The sequence below is a fragment of the Camellia sinensis genome, chromosome 6 (genome assembly GCF_055761805.1).
Source record: "Camellia sinensis isolate YWXY chromosome 6, ASM5576180v1, whole genome shotgun sequence".
Lineage (NCBI taxonomy): Eukaryota > Viridiplantae > Streptophyta > Magnoliopsida > Ericales > Theaceae > Camellia > Camellia sinensis.
Genome location: NC_138966.1, coordinates 163,765,982 through 163,782,273, shown reverse-complemented (window position 1 = coordinate 163,782,273; position 16,292 = coordinate 163,765,982). Strand labels below are relative to the sequence as shown.

Sequence of the window (16,292 nt, the reverse complement as noted above, 5' to 3'; positions counted from 1 at the left end):
TGTTGCTGCTTGAGGGAATCATCAACATGGTGGTCAAGGTTTTGATGGATTTGTTGAATACTACGTTCGTTGTAGAGAATTGAACAGACTATAAAGACGAAGAAGATCAGTGCTGCTAAGAGAGGGAAATGGGTTCTCTTCTTGTGCCATCTCTGCATCATTCTACAGAGACACAGGGGGATTGAGGAGAGTTGTGACTTTTTCTTTTTTCGGCAAATGGGTTTTTGACAACACTTCACACCCACTCTCTCTCCTCACTTTGCATCCACCGCCCAAAATTGTTTTTTTATTATAAAGCTTCTTGGTGCACTCATTGTTCCCACTTTTGTTATTTTATATATATATATATATATATCTTTTTATTATCTTATATTAAAAAAAAAAATAAAATAAAAAAAAAAAAAAAAAACATCATCTCTCCTCCGATTGCTTTCAAACTCCATTATTTTTATTTATTTTCTCCAAACCACTTTCCTTATTTTCCCCATCTTTCATTTTTTGATTTCAATTATATTTTTATTATTTCTTTCTTTCTTTTTATTTCACATTATTTTTCATCTTTTTCCAATTCCATTCATACCATATAGCTTTGCACACCAAACCATATTTTATTCATCTCAGGGATCAACCCCGATCACAATTTTACACACACAAAAAAAAAAAAAAAAAAAAAAAAAAAAAAAAAAACACACACACACAACAACGGCTTTGTTTTCTTTTCTGCAGACGGCCACACCCCGCCATCCCTTCTCTACTCTGCCGCCGGTCTCTTCTTTTTGCCTCCGTCCTGGGCGGTCCTTGACGGTGTTGCCTCCGTGTTTCCCACTCCACTGGGCACGATCACTCCCCTCTGCTCCTCCACTGCAGCATATGGCGGACCTCCAAATCGGAACATCACGGTGGCCTTCCGCTTCAGCTCCTTATTTTCCGCCTTCAGCACACTTATCTCTGCTCGCGCATCCTTATACATGCGCTGGAGCAGAGCCAGTTGGCCGTTTAAATGCTGCATCTCATTTGTCCTACTCTGCAGCTGGTGCGACAAGTTTGTGACTGCCGTCATCGTCTCCACACAGGACTTCAAAGTATACTGATTGGCTTCAATGTCAGTTTGCACTGCCATTTTTTGCTCCACAGACCGCATAGGAAAGTTCAACGGAGCAAACCCTGGGGCGCTTGGTTGAGGTTCACTGGCCCCCGCACCAGTTATCTCTCTTGTTGACTCGTTAAGGTCTGGAAAGAGAGTGAGCAGACCACGGGAAGACGAAGCCATTTTCTGGACAACAGAGTGTTACAGAGTGTCTCTCTCAGAAATCTCTCTCAGAAAACAGAGTGTTACCGAGTATCTCTCTCAGAAATCTCTCTCAGAAAACGAAGAGTTTTTTCAGAGTTTTTCTAGCAGTTTTTTGTCTCCGGCTCACCTTTTGATGGCTCGACGCTTTCTGTCAGGCACGCTTTTTGATGAAGTGGGCGCGCCTTTTGAGGGCGCGACTTTTGAGGGCTCACTATATATATCCATATATATATATATTTGGGCAGCCTATATACACCATCATACAGTGTATTTTTTAAGGGTCCGACAAGACTCTGTAAACTGTCCCGACATTGATTCCGGTTAGCTCCTTCAAGGGTCCGACAAGACTCTGTAAACTGTCCCGACATTGATTCCGGTTAGCTCCTTCATGGGTCCGACAAGACTCTGTAAACTGTCCCGACATTGATTCCGGTTAGTTTCTACAAGGGTCCGACAAGACTCTGTAAACTGTCCCGACATTGATTCCGGTTAGTTTCTACAAGGGTCCAGCAAGACTCCGTAAACTGTCACAACAACTGTCACAACATTGTCTGCTACAACGGTCCGACATGACCCCATAAACTGTCCTCTACACCGTTATGACACTACCATACAGTGTCCTCTACAACGTTATGACACCCCCATACAGTGTCCTCTACAACGTTATGACACCACCATCCAGTGTCTTCACCAATGGTCTGACACGACCATACAGTGTCACCTATCCTCTTTTATTTTTATGTATTTTCTTGTTTTGTAACTCTCTCCAAACTCAAGTTGGTTAGTTCCTATCCCCCTTGAGTTTGCGGGGGGCTGTTAAAATTTTCACTTCACCTACCACCACTACCACCTCACCTACTCCACTAAACCTAACCCACTACACCACTACCACCTCCACTTCACCTACTCCACCTACTCCCAAACACACTCCTATATAATAGGAATCCTTGTAATTGTAATACACACAATAAACATATCAATCAATAATACATATATTTTTTCATGGACTGGTCCAGTCCAAAACCAATTATGTTTGATTGGTTGATATATAAAAAAATGGAACATTAATGTTAAATAAGTTCTATGGATGGATCTGAGTATAAAAGAAGATGTGTGCTCAAGGGTTATTCGGCTCTGTAAGGAATTATAACTAACTGTGGGCTTCTGATGGGAAATTTATTGAGCCCCAGGACTGGATATCTTCTCACAATTTGACCTCAAAATAGAGAATCATGAATGCATACACAACCTCTAATTATGATTTTATGTGTAACAATGTGGTTGGTTTTATAAATAGTCTAAGGTTATTGCATTAGAAAAAGAAAAGAAATGTGTGCCACCAGCTGCCAGCACAACCATAATCTGATATAAAAACCAATTTGACGGAATATTCAAATAAAAAGCAATCAATGCACCTTTCATCCATCATGCAAGCTTAAAATGTAAATGAATAGTACGTAAGTTCATTATTTCTATATGCATGTAAATAGAACAGAGGCCCTCAATGAAACTATCAACTCTTTAACATATGTCTTGTGCGTTGATCTTCATTGCATTTTCATTTTAGTTTTTGGTTTTTCTTAATCATTGGTTCAATGGTTAAGACTTAGCCTAATAACCTTAAGGTTATGAGTTCAAGTCTTGGGGCCACCATTTTGTGCATTATGTCAAAGGTTAGATGTATACACAATCTTTCTCCTTCCAAACACACATTAATGTGTACTAATTGGGCGTTGTTTTTTTATATTCAACTTTAAGTAGGTATTACATTCCATATATGTTCATTGAGCCTCACTTAATCTGATTTGATTCTAAAGTTTCTCTTTGATCTTCTACGTTAGTTTTTTTCTGTACTTTAGTTTCATCAATTAGACTCATTGATGAATAACACACACATGGAACCACATCTTGAAAATGTCTAGTCAATTCATTCATTACCAAGGCAGAATGATGGAAATTTTATGTTGACCCCTAATGTTAGCTCATAGCTTCTGGAATCTGTTTTTTTTTTTTTTTTTTTTTTTTTTTTTTGCAGTCATTGCCTTTGATTGAGCAGGAAATTTCAACAGTTTGTATGAATTGCTTGGTACCTGTGGTCGAATTTTCTTTATGGAGTCTGACTAGAATTTATTTGCAGTTGGTTTATTAATATTATGTTATATTCATCTCCTAGAAAACAGCATACTGATATTTTTATTATCTTAGTTTTTAACCGCACATCATGTTTGGTTTCTTCCATATAGGTGTGTGTGTACATTAGTACTAACATTCTATAAATTTAGTGAGCAAGCATTTTAGTTGTTGAGGTTTTTATTGTAATCTTTGGGATAATAAAGTATTTTCATTGATTATAGGTCGGCTTCCTAACACAAAGAGGTTGAATTTGGAAGCTGTAGGTGTTGAGCTTGACGAGATGGGAGCCGTAAAGGTTAATATATTTTTCTTGGTCTTTTCTTGCATTTGTTGTTCTTTGATGTGATGATATGTGTATGACAGTGTTTAAAAAATTATGAACAAGAGTGATATTGTATTTATGAGGGTTTTTTTTTTGGTTAGTTTTTAAGTGCTACATGTATCAGAGATGGTTGAGTTTATTTTGGGGTTTTTTCACAGCATTTGCTCACTACTAGTTCTCCCTTGTTTGGTTAACAATGTTTTCACCTCAATCTATTATTTCGTGGTATATTTGATGTTGGTGATTCAAAATTGTTTTGCTTGTGAAAAAAATGTTTGTACCATGAGAAGTTAAGGTTCCCCACCCCTTTCATCCTGTCTTTCAGGTGGATGAGTTCTCTCGCACAAACGTTCCTAGCATATGGGCTGTTGGTGATGTCACAAATAGATTGAATCTTACTCCCGTGGCCTTAATGGAAGGCACCTGCTTTTCAGTATGTGCTCAATCTGTACCCTGATTAGTTATCATCATTGAATTCTCATTTTTTTTTGTTATTAATTCATCATTCAATTCTTTGCTTTGCCTGCAGAAAACTGTTTTTGGTGGGCAGCCTACCAAACCTGACTACAGCAATGTACCTTGTGCCGTATTCTGGTAAAGTTTCTTCTGTTCTAGCAAATGCTTCATTTTTCTTCCCTTATATAATTCACCTGAGAGTATCCGTCAGTATAATGGAAGTGCTAAAATTGTTCTTGGTGCAGTTTTAAAGTTTTTATTTGTGAGAGGGTGATTTATGATCTGGAGTTGGGCCGAGGTAGCGACCGAGCAGGTTGAGAGCCCAGCAGTGCATTGGGCCGAGATGATCGACTGTTCACCCAGAGAAGGGCTGCCAGAACTTGGGCCGAGTGCGTCCCGCCCCAGACCGTAAAGAAGCAGCTCAGTAAGGCAGTGCTCGGTCGGACCAGGATGCTCGGTCCGAGGTTAGCCGAAGCCAGACAAGCCGAGTGACCGGCGCCCGGAAAGGCGCGGTCGGCTGAGGTTACCGTTTGACCGGCATGAAAGCTGACCACGGGGTGCTTCGGGCTAGGCTTTGCCGAGATGCCGCCTAGCCCGGTCCCCCCTTGGACTTTGCCAGGGAAGTGCTTGGATATGAAGCACGGCACGGCGCAGCAACGCATAGGGCAGCTCGGCTGCCGAGCTCCAGCTGTGATGACAGGCAGTTGAGATTAGGTAATGATTGGCATGGTTTATGCTGACAGATGGGATAGCGGAGCCACGTGTCAGGAGCTGACTGAGAGTGGATATGGGGCGCAGAGGGTATATACGCATGTCTGCGCCCCCCATACGGGACACACGAAAATCTCTGTAAGGAATTCTTACACTCAAACACTCTCTCCCTTCTCTCTATCCATCCTAAGGTGTGTGCTAACTTGACCGTCGGAGGGTTTTTCCGGCCACACACCGCCGGGTAGCTCACCGTTGCTTGCTCGCAGGTGATCGGACATAAACGGAGCACGGAAGAAAGGAGTACGGGCTTGCCGGAATATTTGCTCCCCGTACAATTGGCGCCGTCTGTGGGAAGCTTGACAGACAAAACCTTGTCTTCCAGGTTCATCTGATCGCCGTCCATGGCGAACAACGACGAGTTTCTGTTGTCCGCCATCGACGGAGCCACCCCGGAGTATACCCGAAGGAGAGAGGGACCTCCTGCTGTCCACCCAATGGCTGACTTGGGAACACCCACTGGCGGACAGTCAGGAGATGCGCGGGACAAGCGCGGACGAAGTCATGGACATTCACGGAGTCCAGACGGTCACCGGCGGAGAAGAGACTCGCACGCCAGGCGACGGGAAAGCAAGTTGAGGGATCAAGATGCTGTCATCCGGCGAATGGCGGCGGAGATGGAAGATCTCAAGCGGCATGTCAAAGGGAAGGGTGTAGTTGGAGTGGGAGACCACAATGAGCGCACCCCATCCCGCCGTTCAGGCGGTCAGAGTCAGCGACGTACTCAGTCAATATCCATTACCAGAAGTTACCAGGTTGGTGATTCCGACGTGGGTGCAGGGAAGTCTAGCGCGCAAGACAGCACCTACAAACCCTCACGTCCGGAGACGACGTCGAGGTACTCTTACTCCGCTCAGTCAGAGGATTTACGGGCGGTCTTAAAGGAGCGGGCCCGCCGGCGTGAAGCCCAGAGAATACCAGCTTTCCAGCGACTATCTTACGGGGTTCACGCCAGCGAGGAGGTCGGAATGCCTCCGCCCCGCCAAGCAGTGCCACTCCTTGAAGATATGGACTTGGCCAGGCTGAGTGCCACTCCTTTTTCCCTGGAAATTGAAACAACACCACTTCCGGCAGGCTTCCACCAGCCTAAGTTCACACTTTATGACGGAAAAACCGATCCATACATGCATGTGAGCCACTTCCGACAGGTTATGGCCGGACATAGGCGCAATGACGGACTTATGTGCCTAATCTTCCCGTCAAGTTTGGGCGAGCTAGGCTTAAAGTGGTTCGAGCGGTTGCCTGAAGGGAGCATACAAAGGTGGCATCAGTTGGCCGAGGCGTTTGTTACACGCTTCAAAACCAACACAAAAACACCAAAGGAAGTCGATCACTTGCTAAGTGTCAAGATGGAACCGAGCGACACATTGAAGGTATACAACTCGAGGTACTGGGAAACCTTCAACGAGATCTTGGACTGCCCGGTCAACCTTGCAATCACGCAATACAAGCGTGGTCTCCCGGTCGGACATAGACTGCGGGACTCGCTTACCATGCACCAGCCGACCTCCATGGGCCAGTTCATGCAGCGCATCAATGAGCACATCTGAGTAGAGGATGACGCATCGGCTTCTACCATGAAGGCCACTCCGGTAGCAGCAGACAAGAAGACAGCAGGCAAAGTGCACGCAGTTGGGCAAGAGCCCAGCCGTTCAAGTGACCGAGCAGAAGAATCGGACCGTGGTTCGAACCGTAAAAACCGGGGCAGAGGACGTCGGAATGACCGGGATGACTACCCCCGAGATGACGTAGCAGACGCAAACAGAAGGATGAAGGCAAGGACCGGCATCACCACAGTCTTCAAGATTCCAATTTATCGCATACTTAGTGAAATCCGAGACGAGGAGTATGCCCGGTTTCCTGCTAAGTTGGCGATGGACAGAAGGGCTATAATCCTCGGTATCGCTGCACATTCCACCGGGAGAGGGGTCACCGAACAGAGGATTGTTTTCCATTGCGCCAGCACTTAGAAGAGCTGGTCGCGGCCGGGCATCTAGACCTTTACATTGATGGCGGCGTGAAGCCGAATCAGGCTCCGGTCGATCCCAGGGGACAGGATGACCGAGACGCACCACCACAGGGAGTTATTAATGTCATCCACGGCATTGTGGAACTGGAGCGTGTTTGCGAACTCCGGGGCATGATCAAGAAGGCAGAACATATGAGGGAAGTTTTGTCGGTACAGCCCGCCATCAAAAGGGGGAAGACTGAAGAAAAAGACGTGATTAGTTTCACCTCAAGGGATCTTGAGCGCATCCAGACGCCGCACAACGATGCCCTAGTGGTAACACTACGCGTCAAGGACTTTGATGTTAAGCGGATCTTGATCGATCAGGGAAGCTCGGTCGAGATCATGTACTATGATGCGTTCAAGCAGCTCAAACTCCGTGAGACAGACTTGGCTCCGGCTACTTCGCCACTGGTTGGATTCAACTCGCAACCGGAGTGGCTTTTGGGAAAGATAATCCTGCCGGTCAAAGCGGGATCCGTGGTCAAGCAAGTTGAGTTTTGGGTGCTGCAAGTGCCTTCGACGTACAACCTTACCCTTGGAAGGGGATGGCTACACGCCATGCAAGCTGTAGCATCGACTTATCACCAGGTGATGAGATTCCCCTCGGCCATGGGGGCAATCGAGGAGATTTGGGGCGATCAGGTCATGTCCAAGCAGTGCTTCGTGGCGGTCAACGGAAGCCGGGCTGCCAAAGGATTCGTTCAAATGATCGAGGGACCGGAGGACCAGGGTGTCTTGGATGATGTGGGCACCAAGGCCGAGGATAAGGCTGTTGAAGAATTGGTTGAAGTGCGGATTGATACCGAGCAGCCGGACAAGTTCTTCTTGCTCGGTTCAAGTCTCACGGCCATAGAGAGGACCGAGATGATTGAGTTTTTGATGGCGAATATCGAAGTCTTTGCATGGTCGCCTTACGACATGCCTGGCCTCGACCCAAGTTTTATCTGCCATCACCTCAATGTCTTCCCTGGAGCAAAGCCAGTCATCCAGCGAACAAGGAGATCGGCGCTGCATCACGCCGAGGTAGTTGCAGAGGAGGTAAAGAACCTGCTTGAGGCACGAGCAATTCAAGAAGTGCACTCTCCTCGGTGGATTTCCAACACAGTAGTGGTGCCTAAGAAGAACGGAAAGTGGCGAGTTTGTGTTGACTATAAGACAGTCAACCGAGCTTGTCCCAAAGACAGCTTCCCTTTGCCGCGCATTGACCAGCTAGTGGATTTGACGGCTGGACACAATCGGCTCAGTTTCCTGGATGCGTACTGCGGCTATCACCAGATTGCCATGCATGGGCCTGACCGAGAGATCACCTCTTTCACGACCCCAAGGGGACTCTTCTGCTATCGAGTTATGCCCTTTGGTTTGAAAAACGCCGGGGCAACATTTCAGAGGATGGTGACCAAAATGTTTGCTCCTTTGCTTGGTCGGACAATGGAAGCTTATATCGATGATATGGTGGTAAAAAGCCGACATGAGGCAAACCATTTGTCCGACTTAGCCGAGATGTTTGCCATTCTAAAGAAGCACAAGCTGCGCTTGAACGCCTCAAAGTGTGCCTTTGGCGTGGGATCCGGAAAATTTTTAGTATTCCTAGTCACGAACCGAGGCATTGAAGCAGACCCTACTCAGATCAGAGCCGTGCAAGCGTTGAAGCAGCCCAGCTCGGCTAAGGACGTGCAGCATCTGGCCGGTATGGCCGCCGCGCTTAATCGATTTATAAGCCGGTCATCAGATCGCTGCCGCCCTTTCTTTCAAGCATTGAAGTCAAAGTTCTCATGGGACGACGAATGTGACCGAGCTTTGGCCGAGCTCAAGGAATAGCTATCTTCTCCGCCACTGTTGGTTACACCAGAGCAGGGTGAGGAACTCTACCTTTACCTTGCCGTCTCCCAGCACGCAGTCAGTGCGGTGCTGGTCCGGGCTGAAGGAATCAAGCACCTCCCAATTTTTTATGTCAGCAAAACTTTGTTACCGGCAGAGTCGAGATACTTGCCGTTGGAGAAGCTTGCTTTAGCCTTGATGATGGCTTCAAGAAAATTGGCGCACTATTTCCACGCCCATACCATTGTCGTATTGACTGAGTTTCCCCTCAAGGCCTTGTTTGAACGGGCGGACTTTTCAGGCCGAATTCTTAAGTGGGCGGTCGAGTTGGGACAGTTTGATGTCAAGTTCCAGCCGCGCACTGCTATAAAAGCCCAGACCTTGGCAGATTTTGTCGCCGAGTTCTCACCTGGCATTCATCCGGTATGCCCGGTCGACATTACCGAGGCAGATGATGAGATGCACGCAATGCCAACCGAGGTACAATCAGTTGAAGGAGGTAGCACCACGGAGTTAGCGCGCACCATCGAAGTTCCCTCAGTTTGCACGGTCATACCACCCGGTGATGCGATGACGGAGTTGTGTATCACCAACCCATCCACTCTGTCCGGTCCCGCATCACCAAGGGGGGAAGAAATTGAACCACACCGCTCAGAACCTGATGATTCGCCTACGGACTTGGGCATTCCGAACCAACTTGCTAAGTCCGGTGCCGAATCATCAAGGGGGGAAGGAATGGATCCACACAGCTCAGAATCTGCGGCCGGCTTCACACCGCAACCTAATGATTCGCCCACGGACTTGAGCATTACAGAACAACTTGCTGAGTCCGGTGTCGAATCACCAAGGGGCACTGAATTTCAACCGGTCAACACCGAACTAGACACCGCACAGCCGAGCAATTGTGATCCCATTGCCCTTCGCAACTCTCAGGACCCATCCGACTGCTGGAAGCTTTTTGTGGGGGACATGTGGAAGCTTTTTGTTGATGGAGCGTCCAACCGCCATGGTGCCGGCCTAGGTATTGTTCTTATATCCCCGGATGGCCTAACCATTGAACATTCTATCACGCTTGGCTTCCCGGCATCTAACAACGAGGCTGAGTACGAGGCACTTCTCGCCGGGCTCAAGAGCGCAATTCAAATGAAGGCTGCCGAGCTCCTGGTGTACAGTGATTCCCAGCTTATGGTTAACCAAGTTTCTGGGATTTACGAAGCAAAGGACGAAAGGATGGCGAAGTACCAGGCTCTGGTCAGGGCACATATCAAGCAGTTTGAGGCAATTAGAGTCCAACAGATTGGCCGGGAAGAAAACAGCCGAGCTGATGAACTGGCCGGTCTCGCGTCTATGGTGGATAATACTTTTCCAAACCCTCTTTTGATTGACTTTCTTCCGCGGCCAAGCATTGAACACGCCGGGCAGACAGATGTACTCTGCGCCGTGCTCGGTCCCTCTTGGATGGACCCCTTGATCTTGTTCCTCAGAGACCGGACTCTTCCAACTGACAAGAAAGAAGCTCACAAAATCCGGGTGAAGTCAGAGCGGTTTTGGCTCTCTTCATCCGGCGCGTTATATAAGAAGTCCTTCACTGGTCCTTATTTAAAGTGCGTGCACCCGAATAGTGTGGAGGCCCTCTTGTACGAAATTCATGAGGGCATTTGTGGCAGCCACATAGGATGCAGGTCCTTGGCCTACCGTGCTATTTCGCAGGGTTACTGGTGGCCGTGCATGCAGGCCGATGCACAAAAATATGTCCGCAAGTGCGAAAAATGCCAGAAATTCGCCCATCAGATCCACCAGCCTGCCAGGGAACTTCTTCCCTTTACCAGTCCTTGGCCCTTCGCCATGTGGGGGCTAGATATAGTGGGACCATTGCCAACCGCACCGGGCAACCGGAAATTCTTCATCGCGGCCACAGATTACTTCACAAAGTGGGTTGAAGCTGAGCCCTAGGCAACCATCAAAGAGAAAGACGTGAAGCGGTTTGTCTGGCAGAACGTGGTTACGCGGTTTGGCGTCCCCAAGATTTTGATCTCTGACAATGGCACCCAGTTTGACGGTCGCCTATTCAGAGGATTTTGTGAAGATTTGAAGATAGAATTCTACAACTCCACCCCGGCTTACCCGCAGTCCAATGGTCAAGCCGAAGCATCGAACAAGACTATACTGGATGGGTTGAAGAAACGGCTGGAAAAGGCCAAGGGCAAATGGGCTGAGGAATTACCTAGCGTCCTTTGGGCATACAGAACAACCCCGCGACGTTCCACCGGGGAAACTCCATTTGCTTTGGCTTACGGCATGGAGGCGGTCATACCCTTGGAAGTTGAAATGCCCACCCTCAGAAGCGAGAGTTTTGAGCCCGAGCTGAACACCGAGGCTATTGCCTTGGAGCTGGACCTAGTGGACGAGCGTCGGGAGAAGGCCCTCATCCATGTGGCCGCCTACCAACAGGAGCTCTCAAAGAAGTATAACAAGACGGTGCACCCCAGACCGTTCAAAGTTGGTGATTGGGTTTTGAGGAAGATTATGGGCAACACCCTGGTGCCAGGAGAAGGCAAACTAGGGGCAAATTGGGAAGGACCCTATAAGATCACTGGTCTGGCGGGCAAGGGGGCTTACCACTTGGAGGATTTAGAGGGAAGAGCAATACCCCGGCCATGGAATGCGGCCAACTTGAAATTGTATTATTTTTAAGCTTCTGCTTTCTTTTCTTGTGCAAAGAAATTTTTTGGCTTGCACCACAGCATGTAATTCTTTTTGTCAATTTATAGAAGTAATTTTGCTTTAGCACTTGGACTGTTGTTTTAATGTTACGAACCGAGATGATGTACTCCGGTTGGAAGAGTTGGTGTCTTGTTCAACTTAGGATTCCCAACCGAGATGATGTACTCCGGTTGGAAGAGTTGGTGTCTTGTCCAACTTCGCATTCCCAACCGAGATGATGTACTCCGGTTGGAAGAGTTGGTGTCTTGTCCAACTTCGCATTCCCAACCGAGATGATGTACTCCGGTTGGAAGAGTTGATGTCTTGTTCAACTTAGGATTCCCAACCGAGATGATGTACTCCGGTTGGAAGAGTTGGTGTCTTGTCCAACTTCGCATTCCCAACCGAGATGATGTACTCCGGTTGGAAGAGTTGTTGTCTTGTCCAACTTAGGATTCCCAACCGAGAGGATGTACTCCGGTTGGAAGTGTTGATTTGTTCAACTTTGTTACAACCGAGATGGGTATTTCGGTTCATGAATTTGTTTTGTTATGCTGAAGTGCTTCGACCGTGTTATGGATTCCGGTCGACAAAGTGTTGTTCAAACGATGAGTTATACCGAGATATTTTGCTAAAGATGGAATTGATTACTACCGTGCAAACACTTAGAAAAATTTGAGTTTCTCATTTAAAAGAAAATCATTACAAAAGGTGGGGACAGAGCCCGGTTACATCAAAAGAGTTGGAAGCAAAAACACAAAAACAAGGAAAAAGAGAACTAAACTAGGGGGGAGAGATTGGTGAACTCGTCCTCGCCAGCATCAAGGTTGATGGTAGGACTGACGTCTTGGGCACCGGGCTCAGCATTGCCGGGCTGCTCTTGCACCTCGGCCTCCTCTGCCTCAGAATCTGTGTCATCCTCTCCATCTTCAAGTCCTTCCTCGGCCTCCGCTTGCAGAGCGCTGAATACGTCGTTTGCGTAAGGCACAAGGTAGACCGGTAGCGAAGCTGGAGGAGGGTTGGCAAATACGTCGGTGTCGGAGCCTTGGCCGAGGTGTTCGTAGGCAGACTTCCAGCCTGCTTTGAAGTAGATGTCTTGCGTTGCAAAGACTTGCTTCTTGTAGCTCTCCTCGGCCTCATTAAAGCCGGCGGTGTTTGCAGCCCGGCAAGCTTTCTTCTTTGACTTCTTCAGGGTATCCACCTCGGTCTGGAGCTCATTTTGTTTTTTCTCGGCTGCATCCAGCTGGCCGAGCAGTCTGTTATTGTCGGAGTTGGCCATCTCAAGAGAAGACTTAGCCCGGCCGAGCTCGGCTTGAAGGCTTTCAACTCGGCTGGCTGTGTCGTTGGCTTTCTGCCTAAGTCTGTGGATACGCTCCAAGACCAGGTGTTGTTTTTGAATGGCCTGCAAAAACAAAAGCAACGTTGATTAGATAGGAGACCGAGCAAAAACGGAACCGAGCAAACACTTGGAAATTTTCAAAGGAACATCGACTTACCCTGGCCATAGACTTCACTGACGATTTGACCAACCGAGTGTCGGGGACGTGGTCAGTGCCGACCACGTCGCTCGGTAGTAGCAGCGCTTTGGACAGATCGAAGGCGAGCAGATGTTCTTTGTCAGCCTTGATCGAAGCCGTCGCCGGGATATCTTGACCCCGGTGCTTCAAATGTGGGCGCCAGGCCGGCACTGGGTCGGGGGCGTCTGTTGGGTGCTCGGTGGTAAGCTCGGTGACTAGCTCGGCGGACGGGTCTGCCCGAGCTCTTTTGCCGGCACGTCGAGCAGAGGGTTCTCGGCTGGATTGCCCGGCGGATTGAGTGGCAAGGGCGACCACAGCTCCACTGGATTGACCGGCGGCTAGCGACCGAGTTACTACGCTCGGCACCTCGGCGGATGTGGCGGTGAGCAGGTTCTTGATTCTGCTGCGCTTGGCCATTTCTTGTTCCTCGGTCAGGCGAATCAGGGGAACGTCAGGAAGGGAAGGATCTGGGGGCGGCGAAGGAGCGCGGAGGAAGTCAGTTACTCTACTCCGGCGCGGAGCAGAATACCTGTATGTCGGTGTGTAGCCAAGTAATTCGTTGCAATCCCGGCGAGGATACCGAAGCACGGTCCGAATTGCTTCGACGTTGGGAAATTGATAGTTGGCTTGCAAGGCTTGGATTGCTGCAAAGGAAACAAGAAAACCGGTTAGTTACAAGGTGGAACGTTAATCAAACCGAGCAAGTTTGAGTGGCTTACATGAATAACCGAAGCCCTTGTTTATAAACCAGCCCGGGACCTCGGCTGTTTCGTAATTGCCCGACACCCAGAAAAAATCATCGTCGTGAAGATCTTTATCCGGGGTGCCGGTCACAATTTTTTCCTTGCCCGGTCTGATCTTCAAGTAATAAGCCAAACCGTCCCCGGTGTGGCCCATGGTATATTGCCTCAATATCTCGGCGAGACCCAAGTTGGTGCCTAGACGATTGTTCAATTCGTGAACGCCGTTGATTATTCTATAGGTATTGGTTGACACTTGTGTGGGTGCCAGCCCGGTGCGGCGAAGGAACTCGGTTATAAGAGGGTTGAGCGGGAAACGGAGGCCCCCTTCGACAATAGAGAGCACGGTGAAGGGGCATTGGTCAAGTCTGCCCCAAGGTGTGGTCTCCTCTTCAGCCAGTTCGAGATGAACATCGGCCGGGATGCCGTAATCCTCTCTGAAAGCAGCAAGCGCGGCCGGAGTGTCCACTAGGAAGCGGAATTTCCCCATTTGTGGCCGGCTTAGTGTATCCTGGCTGAGGGGTTTGGCACTGGTTATTGGATGCTACTCGGTCCTGAGAACCTCAGGAATGACAGTGGTCCCCTTGGACTCTGCAGGAAAAGGATGGCAAGTGTTAAGTGTTAGCGCGGTCGCGCAAAAGGAGCTGGATTTTAGCTCGGTCATTTAGAGTACCAAACCACCTCGGTTGTCTAATTTTATCTAAGGAGCCCGGTCGCCCAAGCAGACCAGATGTTAGCCCGGTTGAACGACCAAATCCTTTTGTTATCTCGGTTTTTGCTGGGGTCGAGACAAACTTGTTATTTGCTCGGTTGGACTGGTTTTTTGGATCAAAAGAGGACCAGGAGCCCGGTTCACCCCAGTTTTTCAGTGTTTTTCATGAAGATGAAGAACACCAAGAACAATGGGAGGTTAGGTGCGAATTCTACGACCTATGCCCTAATAGCTATGTTTTTGTGCCCTAATGTGTGCAATATGAAAGAAAATAGCAACGAAGTGAGGGTGGAATGACTTACCAGTGAAGGGCAGGACCTAATCCTTCAAGCACGAAGAATGGCAGCAAGTCTGGATGAAGATGCAAGAGCTCTGAGGTCGAATATTGAAGTGGCAGTAGGAAGATTTGGAGTTTGAGAAGGGCATGTATGTATAGGCGAAGGAGACCGCCCAAATTCAAATTCTGGCAAAAACGACAGGTTGGCTGCCCGATGACCAATGGCAGCCCGCCACGTGTCCCCATTTATGGCTACGACAGGACTGAAGCGACGGGTTGCAAATACGAAGAGCCAACCGAGCTACTTTCGACGAAGAGGATGTCAGCCGAGGAATATAACCGGGCAAGTTTGCAGACAATTATGTTAACTAGCCCGGTCGAGGTTCGGCGTCTTGAAGACCGGAGAAATGTTATCTCGGTCGAAGTGAGTAATCCCAGTCACGCTTTCGCGGACGGAATTAGGGGGCAATTGAGAGGGTGATTTATGATCTGGAGTTGGGCCGAGGTAGCGACCGAGCAGGTTGAGAGCCCAGCAGTGCATTGGGCCGAGATGATCGACTGTTCGCCCAGAGAAGGGCTGCCAGAACTTGGGCCGGGCAGAACTTGGGCCGAGTGCGTCCCGCCCCAGACCGTAAAGAAGCAGCTCAGTAAGGCAGTGCTCGGTCGGACAAGGATGCTCGGTCCGAGGTTAGCCGAAGCCAGACAAGCCGAGTGACCGGCGCCCGGAAAGGCGCGGTCGGCCGAGGTTACCGTTTGACCGGCATGAAAGCTGACCACGGGGTGCTTCGGGCTAGGCTTTGCCGAGATGTCGCCTAGCCCGGTCCCCCCTTGGACTTTGCCAGGGAAGTGCTTGGGTATGAAGCACGGCACGGCGCAGCAACGCATAGGGCAGCTCGGCTGCCGAGCTCCAGCTGTGATGACAGGCAGTTGAGATTAGGTGATGATTGGCATGGTTTATGCTGACAGATGGGATAGCGGAGCCACGTGTCAAGAGCTGACTGGGAGTGGATATGGGGCGCAGAGGGTATATACGCATGTCTGCGCCCCCCATACGGGACACACGAAAATCTCTGTAAGGAATTCTTACACTCAAACACTCTCTCCCTTCTCTCTATCCATCCTAAGGTGTGTGCTAACTTGACCGTCGGAGGGTTTTTCCGGCCACACACCGCCGGGTAGCTCACCGTTACTTGCTCGCAGGTGATCGGACATAAACGGAGCACGGAAGAAAGGAGTACGGGCTTGCCCGAATATTTGCTCCCCGTACAATTTGTATTCAGAGCTTGATAGAAATAAGTTGTTCCAGTAGTTTCATTTTTCTAATGAACTAATTCTGTTTATCTTTTTATTGAAATTTGCTTGTGATATAAGATTAGCTTGTTGCTGGAAATTGTGTTCATGCATATAATATGATAGTGGTGTTGGTGGTAGATAGTGGCATGTATAGAATATGATAGTGGTGTTGGTGGTAGATAGTGGTATGTATAGAATATGATAGTGGTGTTGGTTGTAGATAGTGGCATGTATAGAATATGATAGTGGTG

The 16,292-nt window shown here is 48.5% G+C and overlaps 1 protein-coding gene across 4 annotated transcripts in view; it reads left to right on the top strand.

Annotated features, from left to right (window-relative positions):
• The window catches only part of LOC114296055 (glutathione-disulfide reductase), a 32,122-nt gene that overhangs the window by 10,930 nt on the left and 4,900 nt on the right, over positions 1-16,292 (top strand). For all 4 annotated transcript variants that reach the window (XM_082875258.1, XM_028240349.2, XM_028240350.2 and 1 more), the window contains 3 exons: positions 3,646-3,719; positions 4,072-4,179; positions 4,276-4,340. In XM_082875258.1, coding sequence (XP_082731384.1) covers positions 3,646-3,719; positions 4,072-4,179; positions 4,276-4,340 — 247 coding nt within the window. The remainder of the gene's footprint in view (positions 1-3,645; positions 3,720-4,071; positions 4,180-4,275; positions 4,341-16,292) is intronic.